Raw genomic sequence first — 12407 nt, 5'->3', positions numbered from 1 at the left:
ACGAAACAGAAGTAATATATCAACTGTTTTAAATAGGTATTTTTGAATGATTTGAATGGTCGCTTTTCAAAAACGATCACTCTCTTCTCTGATATTTCAATTTTTCAAAAATTTCAATTTAACGTCATGTAAATGTTCATGTTTTATTTCCTTACAAAGTGTTGATATCCTTATTACTTGGTTCATAAAACAAATAACATAGTTTCAGAAATGTTTGAAGACTATAACGTATTGTCTGGTCTGGATATAGAGGTGGGCAATACCTCTTGCGTTATAATTATTTCGCCCTCTCATTGTTAGTATAATTTTAATTGTCAAAGCGTTTGCCATTTGATATAATATTATAAGAACTGTTTTAATCTTAATTCCATCTCAACATCGATGAACTAGGGCAAAATTTCAACTAAGGAAAACTTTACATAGAGACCCTCAAAGGGGTCCAGGGAGAATCTAGGCAAATTCGTAAACTTAATTGTAAAAGTAATGTATTCCAAGTAAGAAAGATGATAATGAAAATGTAAACCACTAAATGCACTAACGAGCATAATCAAAACTGGCCAAAACAAACTGGATTTACTCGAGACTTCTTTTTCATACAGGAAACTTTGTATACATATCTTCATATAATGTCAAAATAATTTTCTTGTTCATTGTCAATTATTTTGATAAATTTGATAAAATACTAAATGTGTTTAGATATGCCCTTTAACATATCAATGAGATCCATAGTGATTGCTTTATAATCTATCTTTTTAAAAGGGAAACCTCCTATAATCTCCAAAGAAAAGGCTCATGCATTTCTTCACAAACGTAGAAAACGAGGTTGGTTTTATGAACTGGAAGAGGAATGCCGGACAGGTTGTTCATGGGAGGAAGTGGACGAGGTGAAAGGCGGAGTCGAGTCCAATGTAGGTGGTATTATTAGATATATAAAATATAGAAACGTGAAAGGCTACATTTTAGTTCAAAAAGCATTACCGTTGTTTTTCAAAGATCTTTTCAAGATCAGTTCTATTTTTTGTAACATCAGGTAGTTAATTTACAATCACAACTATATTGGCCTTCTGGAACTCCTTTATTACCTTAATGTCTTGAAGATGTTTCATATAATTCCGTCTTCTTATAACTTGTAAGTTCCTTTTTATTTTCAATTCTTCATCATTTTTATTACTATTGCTGTCTAATTTACTTTGTATTAGTTTAGACGAAATATTTGCAACAGAGGATTCAAACATTCTGATGTGATGACAGTTTAAAAATAACTGAAAAAATGTATCAATTAAGCTGTTTGGCGTCCTAGCATACACTGCGATAGTGTCGTCAACATGTCGACTTCATTAAAACATGGATAAAAAAATGTGTTAGTTATCATAACAGAGGTGGTTCTTCTGTTCTTCTGTTCTTCTGCGGTTAACAGTTAATGGCACGAAACACTGATCTTCTTAGAAAGAATAAACAATGAATGACCACAAAAGATAATTAAATCTTAACTTTCTTAATTTTTAGAAAGAGTACATGCGGTGGTATGTTTGTAACCATCCCTCTTCATGTCCTTCCGGCCAAATTTGTTCCGTTACCGGGAGCTATAGTAATTCCAAGGACCTGATTGTAACATGTAGTGGTATGTATTACAAAAGATCAACTTCATCATCACCGGTACCTCATAACTTTTGATTAAATTCATTTTTAACTTTCTGGTGCATTCATGCTGTAATGAAAAAGCTATCAACTGACACCATTACACACTATTGCACAATATTAACTTACATTTTGTCAGAACAATGGTTTTGAAACAATCAAAAAATTTTAATCGAATATCTATTTATTGTTCATTATAATATTTAAACGATTTTCATGGTCAATGATGTACATTACACATTAGAGTACAATACAAAACTATTTTGACGATTGTAGAATTATTGAACCGGTATGTTGAGCATTTCAAAAAGATACAATCATGTAATACTTATTGTTTGTTATGTGTAAGTTAATGGAGGATGGGGTAGTTGGCAAAGTTGGGGCGCATGCTCTGTAACGTGTGAGTCTGGAACAAAGAGGAGGTACCGTTACTGCAATGACCCCAGCCCTGTCGGAAATGGAGCATACTGTTCAGGTTCGAACTCGGTTACGACAACCTGTCGTCCATGTAGTGGTAAGTGTAATTTCCTCGGTCACAGTTAAAATACCACCGCTACTTAGACAAATATGACAAAACCGTTAATTTAAATAATATGTGATATTCTTTAATATGGCAACTGTTGAAAGCGCAACTTTTGTCACCAATTCAATGATATGTCTTCATTATATAAATCATTTACACTTAGGCATTACTTTATGTTTGCGTTACTCTCTCATTTAGTCATGCTGTAATTTTGTTTTACTTACTGAAACATTATCTTTTGTGACTGTGAAGCTCATTTACGGATCGCAATTTAAAAAAGATAATTTTCATTAACAAACATAAATTAACATGTGTCGTCAGGTAAATTTTGTACAAACAATACCAATTCCAAATAATCAGATGTTTCCATAGTATTATAAGAATGACGTAAACATGACGTTATTATTCCGGTTTCATGCTAAATTTGATCTGAAATTGATTTTTCATTTTGTTTGTGCTTGATATATTGTTATATCATATTTCTAAGTTTAACAGTTTAATTTTATCAAATATGATTAGTCTCTGTTGCCATACGTTCCTTATACACTATCTTTAGGAACTTCCATAACAGTATAGAGTCTATTTCAACCACACACATGGGTAGAGCGTGTTTGCTGTGTATAGCTGTGTATAGATTATGTCACTACACTAATATCACCTATGTATCACAACTGTGTTGTTTTAAAGATGGATTTGATTATCTTCAAATATAAATACAACAAACTGTCAGATAATTTACAATGCAATGTTTATCTTGACACAAAGATACATGTTTACCAAACTTTCAGGTATCCTTTTGTGTACTGATGATCTTTACTTACAACTAAAGAAAACTGTCAGAGATCCTATTGTGTACTGATGATCTTTACTTACAGTTATACCAAACTGTCAGCTAAATTGCATTGCAAGGATTATCTTGACACACAGATACACCAAACTGTCAGATATCCTGTTGGTATTGATTATATTGATATACATATATACCAAACTGTCAGACATCCTGTTGGTATTGATTATATTGTCACACAGATATAGCAAACTGTCAGATATCCTGTTGGTATTGATTATATTGTCACACAGATATAGAAAACTGTCAGATATACTGTTGGTATTGATTATATTGTCACACAGATATAGCAAACTGTCAGATATCCTGTTGGTATTGATTATATTGTCACACAGATATAGCAAACTGTCAGATATCCTGTTGGTATTGATTATATTGTCACACAGATATAGCAAACTGTCAGATATCCTGTTGGTATTGATTATATTGTCACACAGATATAGCAAACTGTCAGATATCCTGTTGGTATTGATTATATTGTCACACAGATATAGCAAACTGTCAGATATCCTGTTGGTATTGATTATATTGTCACACAGATATAGCAAACTGTCAGATATCCTGTTGGTATTGATTATATTGTCACACAGATATAGCAAACTGTCAGACATCCTGTTGGTATTGATTATATTGACATACAGATATAGCAAACTGTCAGACATCCTGCTGCAATACTGCGATTCCAGCCTTGTGTTTGAAATGTTCCAACATGGATTTATACAAACTTGACGACAGCGATTCGAGATGCACACGTAAGTTTCCTTAATAATGAAAAACAAATTACATACACGTGTTCGGGACTATCCTACGTATGTTGCTTACCTGTTGAGAATATACTATGAAAATAACATATAACATGTGTTGAATAGGTGGCCTTCATTGTGATTTCATGATAATCAAATTTCAACGTTACCTTTAGCGTTTACTACACATATAACACTCAATTGCCACTTGTCAACACAATAATATTAACTAAAGGGGAATATTTTTTTTCTTATTTTTCCTGAGCCTATGGCTTGAGGCAAATCGACTTAAATACTTTTTAATTGTTGGCAATAATCAAAGATATCATCTTTAAACTTAATTTTATCAAGCTTCCGCTTATAGTATAGTAATACTTTAATAAAAACCAAAATCGAAAAAATTTCATAAAATGAATAAATAGTAAAATAAACAAATACAAAAGAGAAGAATTAGAAAATTGGTTTCGATACACTCTCGTTTGTTAAAATTGAAAGTCAAATAACCGTTATTTTTTGTCTAGGAAAATGTTCTTGGGAGAACCGTTGGTGCTGGCCTGGTACATGTAACAGCGAGTACGCAAGAACCTGCGCCTGTTCTGCTGGGTTTACAAGATATTACGACAGCAGTAGTGCGACTTGTCAACGTAAGTTTCTAATAGTTATATGTGGAAACTGGTTTACAGTTCACGTTAGAATAATGCATCCGAATACGATGCATGCTTTCACAATTATCTATTATCTAAGAAGTGTTCATCATTATTTGCCAGTTGAAACCATCCTCAAGAAACTGATTCTTTAACGACTGAAAATATTTTAACAGTTAATATTATAGTTATTTGATCATGGATGATTGTTAATAGATGTTCTTTCATGGAGAGAGTTATTAAATCTATACGTAAAAGTCCTTGTATACTTATTGTTGTATTAACTACACATTGTGGCCGCGACGGTCGGAGGCCATACTCCTATTCTTGTGTAGGCTATATCTCCCTTTCTGTAAAAACTTTCTCCAGCAATAATCTAGTGTTCATAAGTGATGACGAATGTGCAGCGATTGAAATTAACTTTTTGTCTCCTAGCAAAACTAACATTTGTTCCTTTCAGTTGAACTCGTCGTATTTCCAAGTTTAAACCTGTGCCATATATAAATTATGTTGGAGTAGCAATTAAGACAAAAGTAAGCTTTAAAATTTCCGGGATATTTTGGGGTCGCCGTAATAATTTATTCAGTCCACTAACCTTAGGCCTTAAGTTATTTAGTAGATTTCTTTTCTGCATAGAAATTTTTCGTTTGTAGATAATTTGGTTTGTTATTTGGTTTATTAAACATATAACCAATACATTTTGTTAATATTACAGCTAACCTTTTACCAAACATCACAAGCTGTAGTATGCGAGTGACAGCATCAAGCGGTGCTTCTAGAATGTCGCCATTTGTTGGATCATCACATTGTGATAACCAACAAGATTTCTACGGGAACTTCCAGATTGATAGTATATTGACCTCCACAACGTTTGACTATACTATCGACGTCACTCATGTAACGAGGCCAGCGTTTGTCGTCAGTGAGGTGTTCGGAATAACTGATGTCCAAATACATACTGTGAAAAAGACAGTTACAGGTACGCCATAGATTGATTCTTAAAATTTAGTAGAAAAATTGTTTTTTAAAATATTACATCCAATAGCAGTTATGATTATAATTAAATTTATAATATAATATTGTTCCTTGATTAGTTTCTTTCACACAATGGATAAACCCTAGGATTAAGCGTGATTGTTTTTTTGTGAAATGAATAAAATACCAGAACATTGAAAAATATATATACCAGAGATGATTGATGAATGCTTTAAATTTAAAAAAAAGGGAATTTCTTCTTTTATAAAGCTTTCTAATAAGTAATGCAACCCTTTATGACATTTTCCCGTAGGCTATGAAGCAGTGTTAGCCACTAAAACTATCCACAGTGACCCGAACAGCGACTCACCACAATCTCTGTACATTCCCAGTGACCAGACAATAGCTGTGTCTCACTCTTTGTCCAACGGCCAAAGGTAATGTTTCTAGTGTTATTGATATTTCAATACATGATAATGAGAAGATTTGGCAATGCTTGCTGCTAATATGAAAGGGCAATTAAAATTATTTTTTCAGATTTATAGCATATTAAAATTAAGATGTCCCTTGTACCTAAAAAATGACAATATCTGTACGAGAGAGTAAAAGATAAAATATGGAGCGACAGGTCAGTTCCAATCGCCAGGGTGCCTCCTATAACAGAACATGGTTTAAGTACTAATAACATGATTTCTTTCAAACTTAACGTGAGGGTTGATCCTTTTTCAAGTAAGACCATTATTGGTTTATCCCTTTTTATCCCCCGCTGAGTTCGATCAAGAATATGATCAGTGCATATTTACGCTTACTTAATGAGGTAATAAACTTGTGACTGGCTGACTGGTTTTCGTACAAAAGCTTCTCTTATAATATGTCAATTTAAACGAAATGTATTATGCATAACATTCTTGTGGGTTAGTTCAATGTTAAACATTTGATCCTTACATATTTTCGTTTACTTAATGAGGTTACAAACTTGTGACTGGCTGATTGATTTCCATAGAATTACCGCCCTAGTAAATGGTCGATTTCAATGTAATTTGTTATGCACGTACATGTTGACATGTATCAGGCTCAGTCCTCGTGAATATGATCTGTGCATATTTACACACAGTTAACCACATCACGACATACCACATCTAAAACATGCCCTGAAAGCGGGGGAAATGAATTACACGAATTGTTTTATTTGTTTTACTTTCATTATCCACATTTCATGTCAAGTTAAGACTCTTCGATTGATTTGATAATCAATGGAGATAACCACCATTGTTGAAAGGGTTATAAATCTATCTTCATCAATGTCACAACTTATCTGATTGGATGAAATCGATCACATGATGAGGAAAGCAAACGTTGTCTTTCGTTCATATAGCGTTTGAGTTTCCCCGTCATATTTACCTTTTTGGAGCCTCCCTAGAAAAGTAGACGAGAAGTGAACTGAAGCATGATGGCAAAACAAGCTCGTATTCCTGACCATTATAAGTATTATGTTAATGGGGTGTTTCGATACAATAACATATATATTGCCTTTGTTGTAAGGAAAATATTTTGTTACCGTTAGTAGTATGTTTCATCCTCATGAAACATGGTTTAAAGCTGGGGGGCGATAACAACACACGTTTCCTTACAACAGGAGTCATGAATCTATATTATAATACTTAAAAGGTTGGAAAGTTTGAAAAATTACCCAGATTAAAAGAGTTATTCATGCGTTGGTCTACACTTTGAAGGGGAGAGGAGGCTATGTAGTCGATATCTAGGTCAATATAAATCTAAATAGAGAAGCGACACATTGGTGGTATGATAGTCGAAATTAATGTTCATACTTCCCTCAGATTCCTCTGCCATTTACCTGACTGCTATCCGCTTACACAAGGATACTACAGGTCTTTTGTCACCTGTTTTTTTTTCTAGTTGGTACGAATTGCTTAGATTTATTTTCACAAACCACATTATTTAAACAGGTTCGTGCATTAAGTTATTATACCATTAAGATATATTTTACTTTTAACATATTTAAGATTCATATAGATCATCAGATTACAAATCATGTGCAATGATTTAATGCATACGTCCTGAATCAGCCAATCGTATATTTGTCGCTCTGTTTAACAGATGATAGTTCCCCGCATTGATTGTCTTTCTTACAAACAATATAATAACGTGATGATCCGTCAAACGTTAACCATCATCAAATCTTTTAGGGATTAGTAGTATCCTGTTTTAAATGTGTGTATTTTATCTTGGGTCAATAATATGTGTCATTTGTGATCACAAAGTTTTAGATTTCGTTATTATGTTTTGAAAATCCAACCAAACTGCCACTTCCTCTTTTTCGAAGCCTACGAAAGCTTATTAGTTTAATTTTTTTAGAATACAAAACAAATCAGCATTTCATTTAAAACGTTTCAGAAAGTGTAGAAAGTGTATAATGCACCTAATGATTTCACATTCGTCAATTCAACGTTAATGTAGAATATGATATTGCACTCCTATATAAATTCAACGAGACAAGAAAGTTAAACTTAGAGCCACACAGTCAGTTAAATGTTAGCCAAAGAGAAATTTTTAATTAATTTCATTTCACTAGGTTATGCTTGCGGTTTCATCCAAAAGCTGGGGGACGTTTCATATCCAAGAACATGCAGACTCATTCAACTCGGACGGAGAGATATACAAAGACTGAACGGTACCGCGATCTCTGCTATATATATGATAGTGCTAAACCTGAACATTGCAGTGTAATCAGTTCATGTACTGATGAAACATTGACTGCATCGTCACGTATCACTAGGAGCGGAATTATATCCTTGTCTACTTCCGGCTGGACGGACCCATTTCCGGCAGGGGGAAACACCCTTCATTCCTCTGGTATCGAGTCTTTTCGGTTAACGATTCATGACGTAAAAGAAAGCGGAAGTCACAACTTATTCATGGACAGTGGAAAGGTAGCTGGTACGACGGATATAGACATGATACAGAATTCTATGATATCCCTACAGTTACCTGAACATGAACCCGCCCTATATGGCCTTTTGCTAGAGGTCAAGGACGTTGCAAATAACGTCCGACAGACTCGACGATTCATCCTCTACGACAACTCATCGTTGATCAAAGTCGACTCAACATATAAGCTGCATGTATCGTCGGCTGCAGTAAATACAAACTATACATGGCAAACTGCACACCGTGATGTATGTGTCAGCTGGCGTGACCGGTACTATAACAATAAGTTCGTACATTTTAACCCTCTCAGACCCATACAAGCGGATGGCCATGGACTCGTGCAGCAGGCATACGACCAAACAATGGGCACACTGCCTGTTACGGGCACGCCAAACGTACACGGAATCAGCATGTTTAGTTATGAACTTACAAAGGAAACTTTTGGTCAAAACATTACAATATCTTCTGATAGCATCAGTAACGTTTCTTCTCAGAGTGTTTGCATACCACATGTAGTTGTCGATGGTGATATATATATATTCATGTTAAATGCTAGTGACATTGTAGGAAATGCTTTTCATGAATCTATTCAAGTCTTTATTGACGCAAGTCCTCCAGTAATATCTAACGCCTGGTTAGTACGGGAAGGACACCAACAATTGTTTGTTCACAACTCCACGGATCTGTTTAGAATGCAGTTGGAGTTTGATTCATACGACACACACAGTGGGCTTATACAGGTTCTCTGGTGGTTCTATGAAACCGACCCGGAAACACTTCTAGGACAAGGAGCTGAAGGTGTCAGACAAACCGACCCCGAGGTTGGTTTTAACATGCTGTATAGCTTTTCAAGTTCCCGTGGTTTTATAACTGAAATAAAGTTCAAGAATGTGTTTTTCAAAACTTTCATAAAATTTATCAAAAAGCTTATGAAACGGAAATGTATTAATAAAAGCTAAAAATGCATAACAATATGCAGTAAAAGTATTATCTATTTAATCTTTAATTTCACTAACTAAACAACACACATCGATAAAGTTATGACATAATGATGATAAAACTCCTTACGTTTATCTCATTTTGATTGTGTAAATTAGCATATATATTTATCATGATTTATATTTAAATAATAATGAACAAAAGCATCTTAATAACCTTTATTAGATTGATTCAAATACTTTACTTTACAAAGGCATACCTTTCTAATGCAAAAATATTTATTTACAAACATTAATATTTCTTTTCAGACTTCGTGCCAAGAACCCCAGCTCTGTTTATGTCCATTTGTTGGCAGCTGTCAGTATTTCCACTTCAGAATTGACCTTGATACATTAACCGTTAACAACGAACATATAGGTAACCACAACCGGATGTACCGGTACGAGATTGAGGTAACAAATGCGGCTCTGTTGACCACTTCTCTTTCTGTTGACGTGCATGTTGACGAATCGCCGCCGGAAGATGGCGTTGTATACGAAGGAACAGATGATCAAGCCGATGTTGACTATACAAGCGGGTCATACATTCATGTTCACTGGCATGGTTTCCTTGACCATGAAAGTGGAATTGAATTTTACAGAGTAGCTCTTGCAACGAGATGTGCCCAAAAGCATGAAATGACTTCACTGCAAAATTTTACGGGACATATCCAGTATAAAAATACTACGTTAACATCAACTCAGTTTGAAATACAAACTGAAGGGAAATATTTTGTTACCGTTCTTGCATTCAATCGTGCCATGGAACCGTCCTCAGCCATATGTTCTGATGGTTTCAGAAAAAGTGACTCTCCTCCGGAAATAACTGATGTGACACTCTCCCAAGCAAGAGCTAGTAAACACACAGTATGCTACAATCACGACATATGGCTCATTTCTGCAAAGCTTACAAGGACTAACATAACTGGAGTATCATCTTGTTCTGTTCCATGTACAGATACTACAAATGGATTTGAGCTTAACCTGCTATCATTGGAAAATAGCACAACAGAGACATTTGATGTTTGCAGTTTGACAAATCTTCATCAGTTTTACCTTCCTATTGACACTATTCGGCTTACATGGTCATTCCTGGAAAACATCATACCACTCGATGCAGTGTATGTTGGATTTGGCTCAACCAGTCTCTCAGCTGATTCGCCAGACCTTCAGGACTTTCAATCTGTCCAAAACCACTCTTTCTTCAAACAACGTCATCTTGGCTTTACTACCGGAACAGAGTTCTACATCTTCATCAAGGCCTTAAACAAAGCCGGTCTTTCCTCTACAGCCTTATTTGGTCCTGTTGTAATTGACGAATCGTCGCCTATATGTCCGTCGTCACTACAAACCTCTCAGAACGGTTCTCATCTCGTTATCAACTTGAACCAAAATACATTTACAGACGATGAACAACAAGAACAAGTTTCATTAATTTCCTATAGGATTCGTGAGTATATTATGTTAAAAAGTTAAAAATAGCCAGTTTATAAGAATATAGTTGGTTTTACTTCTGTTTACAAAATAATACATTTATTATACAACAATGTGGCAGGTTCATAAGATGTATAGCAATAAACAGAAATTGTCAGCTTATATTTAATAGAACAGTAAGTGTTCTGTGATTAAACTACTGTCATTCATGTAAATGATTCCTTTTCTATTTTATATCTTCAACAGATTTTCAGGAAAATGATGGAAATTTAGGTTATTCATCTTGGGAAACATTGGATACAACAATCTGCTCAAACATCTCTGAGTGTTTTGTCTTTTCTATGGAATATCTCCAGGAGTTGATAATGGACGTAAATTATCCATTACAAGTCGAATTGCACGTGTTCAACATTGCTGGTTATTACTGCACTGTTATGACCGAAACTATTTACATCCCCACAATCTATAGACCAAGCATCGGGTCAGTGAAAGATATACATCCTGGACTAACAGCAGAACCATACATCGACCAAGATGTTTCGTTTTCACCGACCGAGTATTGTGTAGCGTGGGCCGGTGTATCCGATCACATGGCAAACGTGACTGTCGAGGTCGGTCTAGGTAGCAGTCCAGATAGCGACGACATCCAACAATTCCTGACAGTGGGGAATCAAAACTTCATCTGTCAAAGTAATGCATCTCTCGCCAAAGATAATACCTATTTTGCAGTACTGCGAGTAAACAACAGCGCGGGCACGGCGCTGGCGTCATCGGATGGGTTCAAAGTACTTTCTGAGAATGATGTTGTGAACGCAATATCGGTCTTTGATGGACCAGGGTGTACTAGTAATTCTTTCGTGTGTCAATGGACTGTGCACCCACCTGAAAACGACACATCTCTACGGACTACTGCAACATGTGACCAAATATTCCACGTCGCCTATTACTATACAGTGCAGTACCCTGAAGAGTTAAGTGACGTCGTCGCCATTACCAGTGATGATGTTGTTCTCATCGAAAGCAAACCTGGCCGTATTACGTTTTCGCCATTTGTTTATCGTCCGGTATTTGTGATAGTTTCAAATCAGTTGGGAGGCGCCGCGAATGTGAGCTACGATATATTGAGATGCCAAGAGGACGTTGATTACCATTTTGCAGACATTCCGATATCGCTACACTGGCAGGTGGAAAAATACTCTGATTACATTACACACTTTGAGATATCTTTGTTTATTAACGAAACAGACAGTAACAGTGCGAGTGTTATTGAAACAATTATCACTCCTGCGAACACGCGGAATATGAGTTTGACAAGTTCAATTACGGACGAAAAATATGTTTTCGTTGAAGTCCGACCATGTTTCGGAACAACATGTCTAGCTGGAGTTGTTTCCGATGGCTTCCGCATAGAACTTGTACCAGACACGGAATCACTAAAAGCCGTTATCATGGATTATTCCAACAATTGTAGTAATGTCAATGTGTCTTGGGGCGAGGTTCGGTGCTCTAGAATAGGGGACTCGAATGCCTTGTTTTACCAGTGGAGAATCGCAGATGATGGCAGCGGTATATCTTCGCAACAAGCTTGGACCACACATGTTGTAGAACCAGCACCAAACCATGAGGTAAAATATGTACACTTCTTAAAAGGGAGGGGGCATATATCTCTTTCTTTTT

General features: G+C 35.5%; 1 protein-coding gene across 2 annotated transcripts in view; it reads left to right on the top strand.

The window, feature by feature from the left end:
* The window catches only part of LOC110461352, a 28873-nt gene that overhangs the window by 6280 nt on the left and 10186 nt on the right, over positions 1 to 12407 (top strand). The window contains exons 4-13 of one of the 2 annotated variants that reach the window (XM_021514795.1): positions 760 to 908; positions 1507 to 1621; positions 1988 to 2152; positions 3650 to 3760; positions 4273 to 4395; positions 5111 to 5374; positions 5684 to 5807; positions 7964 to 9140; positions 9567 to 10746; positions 10977 to 12355. In XM_021514795.1, the coding sequence (XP_021370470.1) occupies positions 760 to 908; positions 1507 to 1621; positions 1988 to 2152; positions 3650 to 3760; positions 4273 to 4395; positions 5111 to 5374; positions 5684 to 5807; positions 7964 to 9140; positions 9567 to 10746; positions 10977 to 12355 (4787 nt within the window). Of the gene's footprint in view, positions 1 to 759; positions 909 to 1506; positions 1622 to 1987; positions 2153 to 3598; positions 3761 to 4272; positions 4396 to 5110; positions 5375 to 5683; positions 5808 to 7963; positions 9141 to 9566; positions 10747 to 10976; positions 12356 to 12407 lie in introns of those variants that run through there. The other variant, XM_021514796.1, reaches the window with a different exon arrangement.

Source organism: Mizuhopecten yessoensis, unplaced genomic scaffold, assembly GCF_002113885.1.
Source record: "Mizuhopecten yessoensis strain PY_sf001 unplaced genomic scaffold, ASM211388v2 scaffold10603, whole genome shotgun sequence".
NCBI classification, from domain to species: domain Eukaryota; kingdom Metazoa; phylum Mollusca; class Bivalvia; order Pectinida; family Pectinidae; genus Mizuhopecten; species Mizuhopecten yessoensis.
The sequence above is the reverse complement of the archived record's forward strand: the minus strand, read 5'-3'. Positions and strand labels throughout refer to the sequence as shown.